This window comes from Zalophus californianus, chromosome 12 (assembly GCF_009762305.2).
Source record: "Zalophus californianus isolate mZalCal1 chromosome 12, mZalCal1.pri.v2, whole genome shotgun sequence".
In the NCBI taxonomy this organism is placed as follows: Eukaryota; Metazoa; Chordata; class Mammalia; order Carnivora; family Otariidae; genus Zalophus; species Zalophus californianus.
Genome location: NC_045606.1, coordinates 91,499,695 through 91,520,772, shown reverse-complemented (window position 1 = coordinate 91,520,772; position 21,078 = coordinate 91,499,695). Strand labels below are relative to the sequence as shown.

The window sequence follows — 21,078 nt, the reverse complement described above, 5'->3', positions numbered from 1 at the left end:
TGTGAATTTGACCTCTGCAGCATCCTCACAGAAGGGGAGTTATATAGGATTTATACTTTTGTGATGAGCTTGTTTCACTTCCATAGTGTCTTCAAGGTTCATCCAACCCATGTTATAGCATGTCCTTCCTTTGGAAAAAAAAAAAGACTCTCTAAACAATATTATATATAATTTAAAAATTGCGGTAAAAATATACCTAACAAAATTTGCCATCTAGCCTTTTTTTTTTTTAAGATTTTATTTATTTATTTGACAAACAGTGACACAGCGAGAGAGGGAACACAAGCAGGGGGAGTGGGAGAGGGAGAAGCAGGCTTCCCGCTGAGCAGGGAGCCCGATGCGGGACTTGATCCCAGGACCCTGGGATCATGACCTGAGCCAAAGGCAGACGCCCAACGACTGAGCCACCCAGGTGCCCCACATCTGAGCCATTTTTGAGTGTTCATTGGCATTAAGTGCACTCACACTGTTTTGCAGCCAATCTCTAAAATTCACTTCATCCTGCAGAACTGAAACTCTATACCTATGAAATACCTCCTTCCCTCCTCCGCCCAATCCCTGGCAACCACCGTTTGACTTTCTGTTTCCACAAATATGACTACTCTAGGTGCCAAATATAGATAGAATTGTAGGTTATTTGCCTTTTGGTAACACTGGCTTATTTCGCTTTGCATAACATTCCACTATATGTGTATGCCACGTTTTGCTTATCCGTTCATTCCTGGTTGGGTACTTGAGTTGCTTCTACCTTTAGCTATTGTGAGTAATACTGCTATGAACATGGGTATACAAATATCTGCTTGAGGCCTTGCTTTCAGTTTTTTTGGTTATGCACCTGGAAGTGGAGTTGCTGGATCACATGGTCATTCTAGGTTTAATTTTTTGAGAAACTGTCATCCCATTTTCACAGCAGCTCCGCCATTTTGTATTCCCACCATCAGTACACAAGGGTTCCTTCTAGTTTCTCCACTTCCTCATCAATACGTGTTATTTTCGGTTTTTAGGTGAACAGCCACCCTGATGGGTGTGAAGTGATCGGGTCTATTCCTGAATCATTTTCACATTGTTTAATGATATTAACCCTTGCAATTTTTTGAGCCTTTGTGAAATGGATGTGAGAGGGGTGAATTTTATAAAGCAAATAGAATACATAATTCGAAGATTCTGTATTACATAATAAATAATTACACCTCCTTATATTTGAGAAATGCTTTATAATTAAGCAGGGATTTTTCACCAAAAATATCTCATCATTGTTCCTGACAGCAAAGCTATGAAGAAAGAAAGGTGTATTATTAGCCTTATTTAATTGATAAGGAGACGGAGGCTCAGAAATTTTATTTATTTATATTTATTTTTTAGGATTTTATTTATTTATTTTAAAGAGAGACAGCATGAGTGGGAGGGACAGCGAGAGAGAGAGAGAGAGAGAGAGAGAGAGAGAGAGAATCTCAAGCAGACTCTATGCTGAGCGTGGAGCCCAATGCAGGGCTTGAACCCGGGACCCTGAGATCATGACCTGAGCCAAAATCAAGAATTGGATGCTTAACTGACTATATGCCATCCAGGCGCCCCGAGGCTCAGAAATTTTAAATGACTTTTATTGCAAGCAGTCTTAAATCATTTTTATTATAAATAAATAAAAAGGATGTTTCCAAGGCCTCACAGCACTAGGTAGCAGCAGAACTAATGTGTTCTGCTCCCTCCTCTGGTGTTTTTTCTCCCACATCACAGTGCTGTCTGAACAGAGGAGGGGAACCTCTCGAGGGTTGTTTTCTGGCATAGTTTCCCAATATAAATTCATTGTACGTGAGAGAGATCTTTATTTATTATCCCTTCTGGTTAATTTACTTAATTATTTTGTTGGCAGGAGAAGGATGTTTGCTTTTACTCTATTACTGCTGCTCTCTGAGTTTGGAAGAGGAAGGCTCTCTCTCTCCCCTTCTCCACACACAGTAGCACGGCTCATATGCCACACACACGTACACACAACACACGTACCACACATATACGCTTGGACCACACACTTGTACACGGCACACACACACACATGCATTCACACCATACACACATACCTCACACCACACATAACACATGCACATCTTACTGACAGACACATCGCACACGCCAACTACATCTCTCTCTTTCACATACGCACACCCCTCATGCACGTACACCACACAGACACGTCTTATACACATATACCCCTCATGTATGCACCCACACCCAGCACAATACACACCACACACACGCCTACCCCACACGCACTCACAAACACGCATGCTCACTCATTCCCTCTTCCCAGGGAGTGTGACTCATCAGATTTCTTGAGAGAGGCTAATTCTTTTTGACATTTCTCACTTAAGCTTGGGCATTTGGGGACTAAATGAAGGACTGTGGAAGAACTTCTAGTTTAAATGGAATCAGACCTTTACACTATGGTTTTTATTTATTTATTTATTTATTTATTTATTTATTTATTTATTTATTTATGGATCCTGAATTTGCTTGGGGACCTTCATCACAATATGGGCAAAATCTAAATGACTTGAAAATCCTCCCTGACTCGCACTCCTGTGCATCTCTGTTCGCCATAGCGATGAATGTTGACTTTGAACCAGAGCATAGTGGACAAGCCCCACCTGAGAGTTTGGGGCTTGGGGGTTTCATCGGAGACCTGGGAGAGAAGTCGAGAAGAGCCAGGGTCACTCTGACTCTCATCCTTAGGCCGTGGGGGTGGTGTTTCCTGCTCCTCCAGCAGAAAAGCAGATTCCTTCATCATCTTTAACACCCTTCTCAAGATTTTTACACACCAGATTGGGACGCGTAATTTGACAGAACTCAGATGGTGAACTTGGAAAAGCTGAGGAAGAACTGCGGTGAGAACCCAAACCTGTTAGCGCTCATTTTCCTGGTTTCGTTTTTCTTTTCCCAGCTCCTCCGGCCTATCGTAGAGACCCGGCCTACAGAGGTAGAAGCAAGAGCAGAGACCGATCATTTCAGGGAAGTACAGAATTTCTTCCATCGGCTTCAGCTCCTACTCCAAAGTCCTGCACACCTGCTCCAAATCAAATCGGCCACAAGCCTCCCCTGGATGACGTGCCCGTAGAGGACCTGGCCCACAGGTTCGTGCGTTTGGGAAGTCAGGATGGCCCTCAGCCCTCCCCGGTCCCGCCTCAGGCTGATAATCTCAGAGGAAGAGATCAAGTGGGAGGAAGCCTGCATTTTTCAGAGAATGGCAGCCCAGAAGATCTCTGTTATGGGAATCAAGGTAGCATTTACTTCCCTTCTGATTCAGTGCCTGCTTCCAACCAGAAGGGCCCTGCAACCTGGCTGAATGGCAAAGGCACTGGTAGAGAGAATTTGTTTCCTCAGAGTCAAGCTGCCCCTGGCTGTCCTCTAGGTTCTCCACAAACACCTGATGCCATAACCGACAGAAAGAGCGTGGGCATGCTCTCCTCGGACGGCGTGAACACCGAGGGCAGAGGTGGGAAACAAAATGTCCAGTATGTCCCACTTTTTAATAATAATGTTGATGGAATGGCCACAGATATAAGTTCCACAAGACCTTTCAATCACAAAACCGCAACCAGTAGACAGAGGGAAAAACCGTTGCCTAGGAATCGGGACACCGGAACCACGCACAGTAATCTCCAAACCACTGGCAAAATCACAGATGGCGATGATCCGACAGTGGCATCTGTTAACAGTCAATACGGAGAGAAGACAATTTGGGCTAATAAATCTGTCCACGGTGCACTAAATGGCTCTAGTCAAGTGGCGGATGAAACCATCAAAGTCAATACAGCTGGTGCCACCGGTTTTGACTTCACACGGACATTCAGAGGGGATAAAAATGCGATGTGCTTTGGAAGTCAGAGTCTGAAAACCCAGGTCCTGCCGACACCTCGGGAGACCACTGTCCCCACCTCACAAGTCCGTACTCAGTCCAAGATGCCACCTTCCACATCCTCCTCAAGCAACAGAGCTGCAGCCTATGCAAGCCATGGTCAGAACTCTGCCAGTGAGCTTGCAAGGACCCCAAGATGTGCTCTGTGTAAGTCACCGAAGGACAAAGGGGGCCCCATGTCTTGTGTCGACAGCAGAACTGTTGTGGCTGGTGGCCTCTTTGTGGATGTTCCCCAGTAGTTACTAAAGGGCATAGAGTTGGAGGGTTTGGTTAAGGGGTGGTACCGGTGAGGAGGCTGATGGGAAGATTCAAGTACTGACACTTGAGCCATGTGGAGTAAGCTGCCACATTTACTGAGAACAGGAGTAGTTTGGTCATGGTTTAAGCAATAAACATACCTCTCACATGACCCGAACATCCATGTTTGCTTTGATGGAGGGGCTGGGCTTTCATGAGCAACACACGAATCCGGAATTTTCTCGAACATGGTGCTAGTTACAGACACTTTTTCCCGTTGTGAGATCAGGTATCTTGATTTTTGGTCTAAACACTAAGATCAGCATACGCGCATCTTCTTTTGTTTTATAGATTCTGCATCGGACGTTGAGAGTACCGGCTCTTCCAGGATGGATGATAGTGGCTCGAAGGAAATTTGTCTTGACCATCTGTGTGGGGATTGTCAAGTTGGTGGGTAACTTAGGGACTTTCTAGAAGCCAACATTTACTGAGCGTTTGCTGTATATTAGATGCATTGCCAAGAAACTTATGTGCATCGTCTTTAAACTTCACGTCAACCCTAGAAGCAGGTTCTGTTGTTAACCCATTTTATAGATGTGGAAACCAGAGGTACTAAGAGGTCAGAGTAGCCAACTTGGGTTTTGACTCTAAATTGCCCAGCCAGCCTAGGTTCTTGACCACTGCATGATATTATACTTTCTCCTTTCGTGTTCACTTTTAAGTGAAATATTATACTTTGTCAGGGGCCCTCTTTTCATATACTAAAAGCAAACAAGCAAAAAACAAATCCAAAAGCTAAAAGTATCCCCGCCGACACACTCGCGCAGTTCATGTCCTGTCCTTTGGGCATCGTGTCTCTTCTGGGCCATGGGCTTTTTGCAGTTGTTCCTCACGCGTGTACTGAGAGTCCTTCACTCCACAGACTGTGTGTCCTTCCAGGCGAGGAGCCACACCATTCACTGTCCCCTCCCTCCAGCTTCCTACAGAGCTGTGTCCCGTGGAACTGTGTCCGGGACAGACGGCTGTCCTCCCAGCGTGACACCACCTGCTCACTTTCACGTGGCTGCCCCGGGCCCAGGCATCACACTGGATTCCTCTGTTTGACCCCTTAGTGGTCTTAGACTCAAAAGGAACATTCTGCCCTGTGTTCTTGAAATCCTAAGTCTTTAACTTAAATGTTTTTTTTTTTTCTTTTTAATTGTGGTAAAATACACCTAGCATAGATTTTACTATCCTAATCATTTTTTTAAAAGATTTTATTTATTTATTTGAGAGAGAGAGAGTGACGTGCACACGAGCAGGGGGAGCGGGAGAGGGAGAAGCAGGCTTCCCACTGAGCGGGGAGCCAGAAGGGGGGGCTCGATCCCAGGACCCCGGGGTCATGACCTGAGCCGAAGGCAGACGCCTAACTGACCGAGCCACCCAGGCGCCCCTCTCCTAATCATTTTTAAGTGTATAGGTCAGTAAGGTTAGAGTCACATTATTGTTCAACCAATCTCCAGAACTCTTTGTTGTCTGACAAAACTAAAACCCTGCTGCCCTTGGAACAGCAGCTCTTTACCCACCACCCCGTCTCCAGTCCCTGGCAGCCACGGTTCTAGTTTTTGTTTCTCTGAGGAGGACGACTGGAGGTCCCTCAGGAGTAGAATCCCACGGTATTTGTCTCTTTGTGATAGTGGCCGATTTCACTTTGTGTCACGTCCTCAGGTTTCATCCTTGTGAAAGAGGATTTCCTGTATGAGAATTTCCTTTTCCTTTTTAAGGCCAAATCATATTTTATTGTGCATACATGCCACATTTTGTTTATCCGATCGTCTGTGAATGGATATTTGAGTTGCTTCTACCTTTTGGCTGTTGTGAATAATGCTGCCATCAGCCTGGATTGTGTGAGATCTGCTCAGGACCTTGCTTTCACTTCTTTTGGGATATACACCCAGAAGTGGAATTGCCGGATATTATGGTAATTCGGTGTTTATCTAAAAAATTTGTTTTGGAAGGCGCCTGGGTGGCTCGGTCGGTTAAGCATCTGCCTTCAGCTCAGGTCGTGATCCCGGAGTCCCAGGATCGAGCCCCACATCTGGTTCCCCAGTCAGCGGGGCGTCTGCTTCTCCCTCTGCCTGCCTCTCACCCTGATTGCACACGCACGCTCTCTCTCCAACAAATAAATAAAATAAAAAATAAAAAAATGTGTTTTGATAATTCTACGTTTAATGTTTCAAGAAGCTGCCACACCATTTTCTATAGCAGCTGCACCATTTTACGTTTTCTGTAGCAATGCACAAGGGTTCAAGTTTCTCCATCTCCTTGCCAACACTTGCTTCTGTTTTGTGTTGGTTTGGTTTTAGAGCGGCCATTCTAATGGGCGTGAGATATGGACTGTCACGAATGGTTGTATAATTTTCAATCCACCAGACTGCGGGCAGTGCGGCTCTATGATTTTCCCCGGGATGTCTGAACCTGCCTCTTGTGGTTTTATTTTATTTTATTTTTAAAGCTTTATTTATTTATTTGAGAGAGAGCATACAAAATACAAGTCAGGTCAGAACAGAGTGAAATGAGTGAGGGTGAATCTTTCTGGAAGAGCCGAATCTTAGGCCAAGGCGTCAAGGAAATGCATACAGTTGTGGATGCTAGAATGATGTTAGATTTCCATGCAGATAAAGTGACTCTTTGGGAAGTGGGGAATTTTTGTTTTCTGACGAGTCTCTATTGGTGACAAGGGGAGCTGAAGATACGGATGTGGGGCAGTGTGGGCAGGAACCAGCATGGGCAAAGGCGTAGACTGGAAATGGGCTTCCATGCAGGTCTGGCAGGACAGGAAAAGCAGGCCTTACTGGGGAAAGTCAGCAGTGAACTTGGTTGAATTGGTAAGAACCCCCATTGAACAGACCCTCAGACCTCCTCTCTGTCTTTGTAGAAAACTGCAACAAAGTTCACTTCCACCTCCCTTACCGGTGGCAGATGCGGCTTGCAAATACCTGGATGGACCTCCAGCCCATGGAGAATATTGAGAAGGCCTATTGTGACCCCCAAATCCGCACGTAAGTTGGTGACCAGACTCTGGCTTGTGAGGTCCACAGCATCATCAAAAGAAAGCATAGTGCTAGGCTTACGGCGAGAAGAAAAAACCATTTTCCTTCAGAATCCCATTCAAGTTTCACGTACCTCTTGAGATAAAAAAAATGGCAGATGCCTGCTGAGTTCATGAAGAAAAACATGAGCTAGAATTGAAGTCACGAAGAGCCTGGCTAATACTAGGGGTTCTGGGACTGTTTCCTAACTCATGTGATATAAACAGTGATCCAGTTATCATCACTGTGTCCTGCAGGGGTCGGTTTGTAGTACTGGGAACTCAGTAGCATTAACACAAGTATGATGAGTGTAGTGCAGTGGCTTGTGCCTGTGGCTTAATCTGATAGCTGTAGAACACGGCTTGACTAATTTCAAATAGTTCTAGTGCAGAATTCTGTTGTCTGCTTGAGCATTTTTATATCTTCCTTTATGTTTGCTAATTTCTCTCTTCTGGGGGTATCTAAGAGGACGCCTTACGTTTCTGTTTCTGCCAGGGGTGAACTGGGTGATACCACTCACGACCATATTCATATTTAGAAAGTGCATCCTAGGGGCGCCTGGGTGGCTCAGTCGTTAAGTGTCTGCCTTCGGCTCGGGTCCTGATCCCAGGGTCCTGGGATGGAGCCCTGCATTGGGCTCCCTGCTTGGTGGGGAGCCTACTTCTCCCTCTCCCTCTCCCCCTGCTTGTGTTCCCTCTCTCGCTGTGCATCTCTCTGTCAAATAAATAAATAAATCTTTAAAAAAAAAAAAGAAAGTGCATCCTAGTTTTATAAAGGAAATTCTTTTTTTTTCTTATTTCCTGTGCTGTACTTTTCATTCCTGTGACTTATTTTATAACTGGAAGTTTGTGCCTCTTACTCCCCTTCACATATTTTGCCCATCCCCCGACCCCCTCCCCTCTGGCAACACCAGTTTGCTTTCTGTATTTATGATTCTGTTTCTTCCTCCTCCTCTTTCTGTTACAAGGAAATTCTTCGCGGGGGTGGGGTGGGGCGGGGCAATTGCTTACATGCCATCCTTTTATAGTGAATTTTTGGTGGAGATTCTGTGTTACTGCGTTTTGCCACTAGAGGGTAGCATCAGCTACTTTCTTGTTCGGAGGTGTGTTTCTTCCCCTCCACCCCCTCCGTATCTGAAGCTGGTTTCTCAACCTTAGCGCTCTTGACTTTTGGGGCTAGATAATTATTTGTCTTGGGGGGGCTGTTTAGGAGCATTCTTGGTCTTTATCCACTAGATTCCTGTTGTGATAACCAAAAATATCTTTCAACATTGCTAACCATTCCCTGGGGGACAAAACTTCCTCATTGAGAACCACGGATTTAGGAGGTGTTTCTTAGAGCAATAATTTTCAAACTTGTTGGTCTCAGGAACCCTCTACAGCCTTCAGATATATTGAGGATCCCAAAAAACTTCTGTTTATGTGAATTATAGCTGTCAATATTTACCATATTAAAAATCAAAACTGAGGGCCACCTGGGTGGCTCAGTTGGTTAAGCGACTGCCTTTGGCTCAGGTCATGATCCTGGAGTCCTGGGATCAAGTCCCACATCGGGCTTCCTGCTCAACAGGGAGTCTGCTTCTCCCTCTAACCCTACCCTCTCGGGGCGCCTGGGTGGCTCAGTTGGTTAACCCTACCCCCTCTTGGGCTGTCTCTCTCAAATAAATAAATAAAAATCTCTAAAAAATAATAATAATAAATAAAAAATAAATATCGAGACTGAGAAGAATTCAATATTTATGGATTCATTGAAAAATAACGATAATAAACTCATTTATGGTAACAAATACCATATTTTTATATAACTATGCTTATATAATTATAAATAGTTATATGTAATAACTATATATGTATGTATAAATAATACCTGTTTTCCAAAATGAGACAAAAAATTCATTCAGAAGAATGACATGGTTTTATATTTTGACAAATCTCTTCAATCTGTTGTAGAATCACACATCATGTAGCCTCTGGAAAACTCCACTGTGCACCTATGAGAGTATGAAAGTAAAAAAAGGCAAATAATGTCTTAATATTATTATGAAAATAACTTTGACCTTCCCGGCTTTCTGCAAAGATCTCAGACCACACTGTGTAGCTATTTAAATAATACTTGAAAAACCTGGCCTACCGTGAGTTTCTAACATTGAGCCAATCATTTGTTTTGTGGGCCCATTTTATTCTAGCATATTTGTTGAGGAGAGAATATATTTTGTGACATCATTAACTATATGCAGAAGGTAACTTACCTACCCTCTCTGCATTTCAGTTTTTTCTTCTTCTGTGTGTAAGACCTGGAGCTTTATAAAGAAAATTTGAAGATCCCCGTCAGCTCTAAGATCTTAATTCTGTGTTTTTGTTAGGGAAGACCAGACTGTAGACCATCGAGGTTACTGAAGTATTCTGTTAACTTTAAACCTCTCCCTCTCAGCTTTTCTATTGGAAATAAAGACATCGATTTCCAGAAAATGACTTGTAATTTTAATCCTATCCGACGCATCTCCACACCTTCATCTGTCACAGCGCTGACCAATTTTGTCTTTGCCACGAAATGGATTTGGTACTGGAAGAATGAATCGGACAAATGGGTTGAATACGGAGAGGAGGTGAGTACCTTCCCTCCTCTTGGAGGCTCTTGTTTAAACTTGACACCTTCAGAAAAAACTGCTAGTAAAACATTTGATGCCTACATGGTTACCCATGGAGAGCGGTTGGGGTAGTGGGAATAGTGCTTTTTCACGCTCTACGCAGCTGTATTTGCATTTTTCTTAGCAAGCATATACTCTGCTGTCATAAGCAGCAGAATCTATGAATTATTTACAAGGAAACCCTTGAGACCTGAGTTAGCCACATACCCTTCTTTCCTCACGATCAGGAACGGGGGTGGAACCTTGAGCAAGCTTCCTATGTGTGAGTTTGTAGCTGCTTCCAGCCAGGGGACAAGGCGGGTGAGAAATCAGAAGACTGGTAGATGGTCACCAGGATTCAGGCAGGGTCTGGATTCAGATGGATTTGAAGGGCCGGAAGTGGAAGATGGCAGCTTACCCACACAGGCACATGGAAACAGACAGAAGTTAAGATCAGCGGGGCTTCTTTCTAGTGGTCCTTCCTGTCTTTGATTCACAGGATTAAATTGAGAGAGAGAGAAGGCAATGAAATCAGAGTGACAAGAAAGAAAAAAGGAAAGCGAGAGATTAAAATGAAGCCAAAGCCAGGTGGCACCTGGGTGGCTCCGTTGGTGAAGCTTCCAGCTCTTGATCTCAGTTCAGGTCTTGATCTCAGGGTCATGAGTTCAAGCCTCGTGTTGGGCTCGATGGGTGTGGTACTTCCTTAAAAATAAATAAATAGGGCACTTGGGTGGCTCAATCGGTTAACCATCTGCCTCTGGCTGAGGTCATGGTCTCAGGGTCCAGGGATTGAGCCCCGCATCGGGCTCCCTGCTCAGCGGGGAGTCTGCTTCAACCTCTCCCACTCCCCCTGCTTGTGTTCCCTCTCTGTCTCTCTCTGTCAAATAAATAAATAAAATCTTTTTTTAAAGATTTTTTAAATTTATTTATTCATGAGAGACAGAGAGAGAGAGAGAGAGAGGCAGAGGGAGAAGCAGGCTCCCAAGGAGCAGGGAGCCCGATGCGGGACTCGATCCCAGGACCCCGGGATCATGACCTGAGCCGAAAGCAGACGCTTAACCATCTGAGCTACCCAGGTGCCCTAAATAAATGAAATCTTAAAAAAGAGAAAGAAAGAAACACAAATATGAAAAAATGAAGCCAGAGCCAAAGTAAGGGACAATGAATTGCCAGCCAAAGGTTTTATTCCACGTAGAAGTCGACGGGCCATGAGTTTGGCTGTGAGCTGCCTCGCATCCAAAGCACATGGAGAAACACCCTCATCACAAGACCACCTGTGCCTCTAGGGGAGCACACACCAGTTACTCAGGAGAAGCGCTGCTTTTTTTTGTCAGTGGAACCTGAGGAAAACCTCTCCTTTGGGGCCACAGAGAGGGGAGCATGTGTACTGCTGCCAGCGAGGTCCTCCCCAGGAGCCCTTCCGACTCTGCCTAGTACGGTGGTTTCCTGCTGTCTTAGCAGCAGACCTGTGTCAGCAAACCGTCACTCACAGAACCCAAATGAACAAGCAAGAGTAGAGCAGAGCTGCCCTGTGGAAACAGGAGAGGGGCTCAGAGCCCAGTGTCTTGGTCACCATCCCCTTTGCTCTTCTCTCTCCTGTGGTGGCTTGTGGAACAGTATGGCATGAAAACCCTCGTGATGTCGAGATCTCTCCGGGTTCTCTCCACGGTCAAGCCAAAGATGATGTCAAAGTGCAGTTCTGTAAAGGTGATTCTGTGAGTTGACTGTGGAAATAGATATCACAAACTCAAATTAATTAGCCTTGGTTAAAATAAAAACAAAGTATAGGCCTCAGGTTTTTTTTTTTTAAGTATTTTTGTTTATTTTTGCGAGACAGAGATCAAGAGAGCAAACATGGGGGGCGGGTGGAGGGGACAGAGAGAGAAGCAGTCTCCTCGCTGAGCAGGGAGCCTGATGCGGGACTTGATCCCAGGACCCTGGAATCATGACCTGAGCCAAAGGCAGACGCTTAACCGACTGAGCCACCCTGGAGTCCTGTCTGATAGAACTTCTTGATATATCAAGTTCTCCCTGGGACATTCAATCTGTGTTAAATGCAAAGTTCTAGAATGTAACCTGGAACTTTATGCAAACGTAGGATGTTGTCGGATTCCTTTAATCTTTTTTTTTTAAGATTTTATTTATTTATTTGAGAGAGCGAGAATGAGAGAGAGAGAGAGCGTGCACATGAGAGGGGGAAGGGTCAGAGGGAGAAGGAGACTCCCTGCTGAGCAGGGAGCCCGATGTGGGACTCGATCCCGAGACTCCAGGATCATGACCTGAGCCGAAGGCAGTCGCTTAACCGACTGAGCCACCCAGGCGCCCGGATTCCTTTAATCTGTGGCACATGTTCTTGGTGAGGTGAATAAATTATTACTCTCTCATATTAATTAGACCCATTGTTATATACATTGAATTGGCTCTTCTGTTACTAAAGAAAAAAAAAAGGCCCTAGATTTGCTGTTTTCCTTGCTGTCTGTCCAAGTGAAATAAAAATTGGTGTTCCCAGGAGATTTGAACCACAACATGATGAGCAGCCTGGTTTCTTTCAGAGTTCAGTGTGTATGGGTCAAGTCTGCAGCTCTTTGATGGCCTGGTTTGATTCAGCGTAGAGGTTAGAATATTTGGAGAAAAGAGTGGACTGTATAGCCTTCAGATAGGGAGAGTCCTGCAGGTTTTATTTCTTGCAATTGAATTTTTAATAAGAGTTGGGGCAACTGAGATTTCTGGGTTAGTAGCCTCCCTAGTAGAAACTGGGAGAAGAGCTTTTGCCAACCATGGGTAAGTGCATATGCTTTGACTGTGAACTCTTTGGAATGTAGACTTGATATCCTTTTATGGAATTTCAGGTGCTGAGCCGGGACTTGTTCCGATAGAGATGGTAGACAGGGAGTGGATGTGGCACTGGGAGGAGTGATGGTTGAATAGCCAGTCAGGTGGGCAGCAGTGGTGCAGGATGGAGTGACAGCAGGAGTGACTGGAGGGCAGGGCCTGGTTGCCATGGGGTTTGCATCGGGCAGTACTTGCAGATCCAGCCCCGCAGAGAAGTTAACTAGCTGGGAGCTGAGCTTAGTAGCTGTGGTGTCGAGGGGCGGGAGTCCCTGGCCTGAGAGAATCGCCCAAGGCAAAGGCTCGCCATTGCTCTAGAAACCAAGATCAAGGCGGCATGTGGGCACAGCACAAAAGCCAAGACCTGGTTACTGAAATGGAGATACACGTTCAAGTCTTTTGGGAGAATAAATCATCGAAGGCGCTATCACTCATTCACTCCTTCACTTATTCAGAACTGAAGTACAGTGTGAGGGAAGGGCCTGAGGAGGGACCAAATGGGAGGCACGCTGGGCTGTCCAAACGCTCAGACACTGAAATTGCCTCGCTCTGTCCAGTATGACAACCACCAGCCACTTGTGGTGGCTATTTCATTTTAATTCATTACTTTTGAATAAAATGAACAGTTCAGTTCCACAGTCACACTAGTCACATTTAAGTGCTCGACAGCTACATGTAGGTAGTGGCCATCATACAGGAAAACAGAGAACATTTCCAGTGAAATGTTCCAGAAAGTTCCAGCGGACAACACTGATCTAGACCTGAAAGCCTTGCTAGTCAAATTCTGGTCTGCAGACCAGCGACACTGGCATCATGGGAGCTCTTTGACACGCAGAATTAAAAACCCTTTCCCGGAATCGCAATCTACATTTTAACACACAAATTAAAGTGTGAAAGACCCTGGCCTAGCACTTACTTGGCAGATTGCTTCCAGCCGGGAACAGGGTCCTGCCGAGCTGAGCTGGCAGTTGAAGGATGTGGGACTTGAGCTGTCAGAAGGGGAGGTTAGGACAGAGATTCGAGCTGGCAGGTGAGCGTCCCCACAGGTGACAGATCTGCCTTGCCGCCCCCTGTGTTCTGTGTTCGTAGGCGTTTGCCTACATCAGCTGCTCTTCCGGGTCCCAGGAAGGCATGTGACTCACCCCCACATCATCTAATCATGGCAATCTCATTTACAATTATCCTGGTGGATAATGCCCCAGCAGCTGTTGAAACAAACCTCTTCGAGGTGTAACTTAATTGTTGGATGCTGTAGTTTCGGAAGCTCTGCTAGAGGTAGCCTCCTTGTCACTTCCAACCGTTTGTCCTGGTGCTGTCTTCTGAACCTCATTCTGGTTTATTCCCGCTTTGCACCGTGTGCAGGTATCTGTCCTCACCATAGTCATCTCCAGGCTAAAGAGACCTAGTTCAGGCCCTTCTCCGTCCAGGACATCTTCCTTGGAGGCTTTCACTGTGGCCCCCTCCCCTTACATCCAGCAGGCATATTCACGGGGAGGGGCGAGGGGGTGGGCGTAGCTGAAAGCGGCAGAGCCTGCGGTGTCTTTAAAGGGACAGGGAGCCCCTCCCTGCCACCGGCTGGGAATTTGCTGTATTAGCTCCTCCATTCTAGATCATAAGGAACAAGTGTCTCTTCACCATTAAGTACTGGGAACCCCTGCTATTAGGGCTTACATCCGGTCCGCCCTGGTCTGCCCCCCCTGCATAGGGTATAGACAGCGGAATGGTGGCCTAGCTTGTCTCCTTGCCAGAATCAACACACTTCTCTTTACCCACCCGTTCTGAGGTTCAGACCCTTCATACAGGCCTTGAGACCAGAGATTCTATCTTTACATTTTTGGGGAGGTGTTCCTTGCCTCTTTCATTACAGCCCCAGTGAGTGGCAAATCCAAGCGCTTTTTCAGTGTTGTTGACTGACTTGGGGCGGGGCGGCGGGGGGGGGGGGGAGTCCATTTTATTTGCTTACGTGGCTCAGGGCAGAGGAGAAGGGGGAGGTCATTTACATTTGGACCACAATACGCCCATTGGAGCTTCCCTGCCTTTTAACAACAGCTCGAAACTGCTTTCTCACACGTGATGGGCTAAAAACAGCTACGCTGCTGTACTTCATGCCCGCGTGTTGGATTCTGTTAGGGAGGGCAGACGTGATTTCTGTACCGTGGGTTTAAGTGGTTCTGTACGCTTGAGACTTATTTTACAGAAGGTGTAAAAAGGACATCGCAAAGAGCTCCATTTTTCGGGCATCCACCAAGCGTATAGTCCGTTTCTGCAAGGTAGACTGTTTTCCTCTAGCCCCGTGATGGGGACGCCACAAGACAGTGTGATACGGCCCCAACCCGGCAGCCTTTACAGTCTGGTTTGGGAGGCAAGATGCGTTCCTGTTGAAATCCCATGGCTAAAATACAGTTGTATAAGATACAATGGTAGAGGTTTCTTAAAAGCCTACCCTGAAGTGTCTTTACCTTTTTTTTTTTTTTTTTTTTTAATCAGACTGGCAATCAGCAAGCTTCAACCATCGACTCTTCCTACCTGGAGTCCTTCTTTCTATGCTATCCAGCGGGCGTTGTGCCATTTCAGGCGGGTTCACAGAGCTACGAGCTGAGTTTTGCGGGTAAGACTTTGTGTTTGGCAGTGGTGCCCGTTGTTTGGATCTGGCATGCAGTGTCTCCATGGGGGTGGGAGCAGAGTGGAGGTGCATGTGCATGCCGTACCGAGCATCAGGGTGCTCTTCAGCAAGGCCCATGGTACACTGGGGTGGGAGCCTGCGGCTGTCAGGAGGCGTGTGCCCCAGAGCCTTGGCTCTGACAACAGTAGAGACTTTGGGCCCACTGGTGCCTTCAGACTTGTAGAACCTTGCTGTTCCTTTTGGGCTTCATCATCTAGGTGGTTGGTTTTATCCACCACCTTTTCTAAAGACTTTGCCTTCCACCATGTTTATTTGAGTCACCGTGGAAAGGCCTTCAGCTTAGCTTCTAGCAATCTGTTGTGCTTAGTAAGAAATCAGGGCAGGAACTGCCCTCCCTTTGAATGTACTGTCACATCAGTTGCACCCCTGGGACACTTCCTTGCGTATGGTCAGATGGTTGCCCTTTTGGGACCAGCCCTGTGGGTGCTTTGAAAGAGATAAAGACTTTCTCAGGTCCTTGACCTTCCAGGAGGTACCTGAGATTTGGGCCCTGTACCAATTACTGTGTATTAAATAATATAGCTTTGGGGCGCCTGGGTGGCTCAGTCGTTAAGCGTCTGCCTTCGGCTCAGGTCAGGATCCCAGGGTCCTGGGATCGAGCCCCGCATGGGGCTCCCTGCTCGGCGGGAAGCCTGCTTCTCCCTCTCCCACTCCCCCTGCTTGTGTTCCTGCTCTTGTTATCTCTCTTTATTTATTTATAAATAAATAAAATCTTTAAAAAATTATTATGAAAACTGCACAGTAAAAGCAAAATTTAGTATCGTTAAATGAAAAAGACAAACCCTCAAATAGATGCTTTTGTGCCTTTCTCTTTAGGTGTTGCATTTCAAATTAAAAGTTTCTTTTCCCCCAAATGAAAAGTTTTTTAAAAAAATTTAATATGCTTGGTAAATGCAACGATGTATGGATGTGGACCAAGACCAGAAGAGGATAGGTAGAAACAGAAATCTCTTTTGTTGGATGGTGAAATGAAGAATGTCTTAAAGATTTTTTTCCTTTGGGTATTATTCTCTTGTTTCGGCAATTTAAAAAGGTGGTGGAGAGAGGAAAACTGATAAGGTACCTTGTTCCTGAATCTGGAGAAATTTGACCAGCAATTTTGTTCACTTGGTTCATAGAAACTAGTCCAGAGCAGTTTGTGGTATTCTAGGCGATTTTTTCCTATTTCTTATATTCTGACACCGTTAAACTGGCGCTGGAGTGCAGGCTGTGTTGCTAGGCACTGTTCTAGGTGCGGGCATCAGGCAGAAGTGCGAACAGCTCTGGGGACAATGAAGCAGTGTGATGAAGAAGCCAGAGAGTTGGAGGAGTCCCTAGGGGAGCATCTAGTTTTGTCCTGGAAGGAACCTTTGGAAGGAAGGGAGCAGCCCATGCACATGGGAAGGAGGGCCCCCAAGAGAGGGAGGGGCTGGTGACAAGAGTGTGAACTGCAGACAAGCTGGAGGTTTCAAAGAACGGTGAGAAGGTCTGTAAGAGATGAGAGCTGCAAGAAGGTTTGGAGCAGAGTTGTGGCACCATCTCATTTTTTTTTTTGAGATATATTTATTTATTTTGGGGGGTGTGCACACGCATGAGTGGGGGAAGGGCAGAGAGGGTCTCAAGCAGAGGGAGAGGGAGTAGAGCAGACTCCGCTGAGCCTGGAGCCAGACTGGGGCTTGATCTCATGACCCTGAGATCATGACCTGAGCCGAAATGAAGAGTCCTACACTTAACCGACTGAACCACCCGGGATCCCCACACCATCTCACGTTATCTTTTTACTGTTTATGTTTGTTTCACTTTGCAACAACTATACTGAAGCATAATGGCTTCAATAAAATGCATCCTTTTTTTTTTAAGATTTTATTTATTTGAGAGAGAGAGAGAGAGAGAGAGAGCACAGCCAGGGGGAGGGGCAGAGGGAGCAGACTGATGAAGCCGACTCCGCTGAGCAGAAGCCCAACGTGGGGCTCATCCCAGGACCCTGGGATCATGACCTGAGCTGAAGGCAGATGCTTAACCAACTGAGCCACCCAGGTGCCCCCAAATGCATCCATTTTAAGTGTGCAGTTGGATGAGCGCTGACATATGCATGCAACTGCTATCCTGATCAAGATCTAGAACATGCCCATCAGTTCAAAAAGTTTCCTCATGCCCCTTTGCAATTGGTCTCTTCCCACCCCCATTTGCTCTGTCACTATAGATTAGTTGTATCTGTTCTAGAACATCATATAAAGAGCATCTTGTGGTATATACTCTGCATGTGGCTGACTTCTTTCACTCAGAGTGTTTTTTATTTTTTATTTTTTATATATTTATTTTTAAAGATTTTATTTATTTGTTTGAGAGAGAGAATGAGAGAGAGAGAGAGAGCATGAGAGGGGGGAGGGTCAGAGGGAGAAGCGGACTCCCCGCTGAGCAGGGAGCCCGATGTGGGACTCGATCCCGGGACTCCGGGATCATGATCTGAGCTGAAGGCAGTTGCTTAACCAACTGAGCCACCCAGGCGCCCCCAGAGTGTTTTTTAGACCCATCTATGTTGTTGCATGTACAGGAGTTCTTCCCTTTTCAATGCTGAGTAATACTTCATTGTAAGGCTATACCATGGTTTGTTTTTATCCATTCACACTTAGTATTTTGGTTGTTTTCACTTTCGGTTATTAGAATAATGCTACTAGGATCATGTAAGTGAAAGTCTTTGTTTGGATGTAAGTTTTCTTTTCTCTTGGGTAAGTATAAAGGAGTGGGATTGCTGGATCATGTAGGTACTATATGTTTAACTTTATAAGAAACTGCCAAAGTGGCCGTGCTATTTGATACTTTCACTAGCAAGGTAAGATGATTTACTTTTTTTTTTTTTTAAGATTTTATTTATTTATTTGAGAAACTGAGAGAGGGCACCAGTGCATGCGTGAGGGGACAGGCAGAGGAGGAGGGAGAGAGAATCCCAAGCAGACTCCCCGCTGAGTGTAGAGCCTGATGCAGAGCCTGATCCCACCACCCTGGGATCACAATCTGAGCCAAAACCAAGAGTCGGACGCTCAACTGCCTGAGCTACCCAGGCGCCCCAGATGATTTACTTTTTAATAAAGAGCTCCCTCTGGCTGCAACTTGGACCTGACTCTACAAGATGCATGAATTGAAAATGACATTTCACACTTGATACAGAAAAATCCTTCAAGATATAGCTACCACATTCCAACCCATAGTCATCGTTGCCTGGTTTAGGGCAGCTTACCTGGATGATGTCTTGTTATCTGGCTGCCCTAGTCCTTCCCTTTACTATCTGACTTTGATTTACAGATTCAATTAATCACTGACTGCTCATCTCGTTGCCTCTTTGTTTTCTGGGTCTTATCATAAGGGCAGTGAAGGATACAGGTTTTTAATCATGAGCAATTCCCATCCGAAAGGATTTTCTGTATTCATACATGTAACAGTTCAGTCGTGAATATTTGCTGTGTGACTAGCCTACAAAAAATAACAGGACATCATTTTCTAGGACTAATTCTTGGTTCTTGTTTGTTTTCCTTTTTCTCTCTAAAGGCATGATTCAAACAAATGTAGCTTCCAAGACCCAAAAGGATGTTGTCAGAAGGCCAACATTTATGTCTTACAAGGCTGTGCAGCAGATTAAAAATGGGCTCAAGTAAGTGTTTGGAAACACTGCCTATCGGCAGTTGTTTAAGATGGTCACCCATTGATCTCACCAATTTACTCATGAATCTGTGTTCTTAAAATCTTCCTGCTTTCATTACACGGTGGTTTCCTTTCGCATCATCTGTGCTCATGAAGCAGTACAGTGTGCCCGAAGGGGTAGAGAAGCAGGAAATCCATTTCCCTCTGACTCCCAGGGGACTTCAGGCAAGCCTCCCATACCTGGGCCTCAGCGGCTTCACTGTGAAATGGCCGGACTGATGGGCCGAGCCTTGGAAATAATCAAGTGCACGGTTAAAGGGGTTTTGTTTTGCTGTGGGTTCTTCTGTGTGTCTTTAGTTTTGCTGAGGGGATTTAAAGAAGGGAGGCTGCTGAGAAAGAAATGGAAGAAGAGAGGGATGTGTTAACTGCCTGAGGGAGGAGATTTGGACAATGATACAGTTGATAAAAGGGGATTGTTTAAAGGAAATTTTGCTGTGGGGGATTCAGTGTCACTGTCCTCTGTCTGCTCATGAAAACTCACTAAATCTACCTTGTTCATGAACGGTTGTGGAGATGGGTTTTCCCCCCTCCAGATGGTAATGAGGTTACATAAAACAGATTTCAAGGTGGGTGTAAAACCAAGCATGGCATTTTTCTAGTTGATTTATATAAATTTTTATCCAAACAAGGTATATACATTGTATTTGGTAGATTTGTCTCTTAAGCCTCTTAATCTATTACATTTCCCCTTCTCTACTTTTTTTTTTTTTAAGAAATTAGGTGATTCCTCCTTATAGAATTTCCCAGATTCAAAATGTATCAAATTGTATGCCCATGGGGGCATCTGATAAGTAATTTCTGCGAGTTGATGGTTCGATTTAGAGGCTTGATTAGATTCGGGTTCCATTTTTGGTCAAGAAAACTATAGAAGTGGTACTTTGTGCTTCCTGCCACATCATAGTAAGAGGTACATAACGTCTAGTTGTCCTATTCTTAGTGATGAAGATGAGCCGGGAGTGCTGCTCGGTCCAGTCTGACCCCTCTGTTCCAACATCTGATCTTTCACTGGATAGTTATTGTAGCTATTGGGGGTCATTGTTTCAATCCATTATTTTATTAGGGGTTAGAAAATGGTGGTTTTCTAATTCTGTCAATTCTGCAATTAATAGCTGTGAATTGTCTATAAAGAAGACTTTTTCTTCCTGGGGGAACTATACCCTGAAATACAGTTCCTACAGGAAAGACAGCAGAATTCTTCCCCCGTGCCTCAGTGTTCATTGTTTCACAAAGATGCCGTAAGATATCTTAATGCTCACGTATTAGATCCTCTGAAGGTTGAGCAGGAATCTAAAAAAGAATGAATGCTTTTGCATTTTATTTATTTATTTTTAAAGATTTTATTTATTTATTTGACAGAGAGACAGTGAGAGAGAGAACACAAGCAGGGGGGTGGTGGGAGAGGGAGAAGCAGGCTCCCTGCTGAGCAGGGAGCCCGATGCGGGGCTCGATCCCAGGACCCTGGGATCATGACCTGAGCCGAAGGCAAATGCTTAACAACTGAGCCACCCAGGTGCCCCTGCTTTTGCATTTTAAATCAATGGGAAAATCACGTTAATTTACCAAATTATGAATAATGACTGCATTTTTTTTAAAGCATGATTCCTAGTACATCTATACCAGGACTATGCAGGAATATAATCCAAAATAAAATACAAAGAAAAAATTCTCTGGGAAACCTTGGCTTGGTGGCTGGAATTTCAGGTCAGAACTCGGGCATATGGAACAGGGAACGAAGTGAAGTCTTTCTCTTCTCTGTAGTTATCAGCCGGCGCAGACCCCATCAGACCCTCTATCCTCGACATTGCTTCCTCAGTGGGACTTTGGCTCGAGTGAATATGAGGTACTTGGTTTTCACTTTTTGGTGTGTAAATTGTTTAAAGGGGGGGGAAGTACTTAGCTGTAAATGTGTGTATTTGTTTGGATGAAAGGATGAATGGTTTCCGTAAAACTCTTGGGTCAAGATTCAGTGGCATCCAAATGGTAACTGTGTTAGCTTAGCTTCCCAGAGAGCAGCTGCTCTCCACAGGGCACCTCATCATCCAGC

At 45.2% G+C, this 21,078-nt stretch overlaps 1 protein-coding gene across 1 annotated transcript in view; it reads left to right on the top strand.

Annotated features, from left to right (window-relative positions):
• The window catches only part of LOC113911218 (zinc finger CCCH-type antiviral protein 1), a 56,636-nt gene that overhangs the window by 22,212 nt on the left and 13,346 nt on the right, over positions 1-21,078 (top strand). Inside the window, exons 5-11 of the mRNA XM_027573516.2 lie at positions 2,936-4,057; positions 4,499-4,597; positions 7,065-7,188; positions 9,649-9,823; positions 15,161-15,281; positions 18,882-18,984; positions 20,793-20,874. Coding sequence (XP_027429317.1) covers positions 2,936-4,057; positions 4,499-4,597; positions 7,065-7,188; positions 9,649-9,823; positions 15,161-15,281; positions 18,882-18,984; positions 20,793-20,874 — 1,826 coding nt within the window. The remainder of the gene's footprint in view (positions 1-2,935; positions 4,058-4,498; positions 4,598-7,064; positions 7,189-9,648; positions 9,824-15,160; positions 15,282-18,881; positions 18,985-20,792; positions 20,875-21,078) is intronic.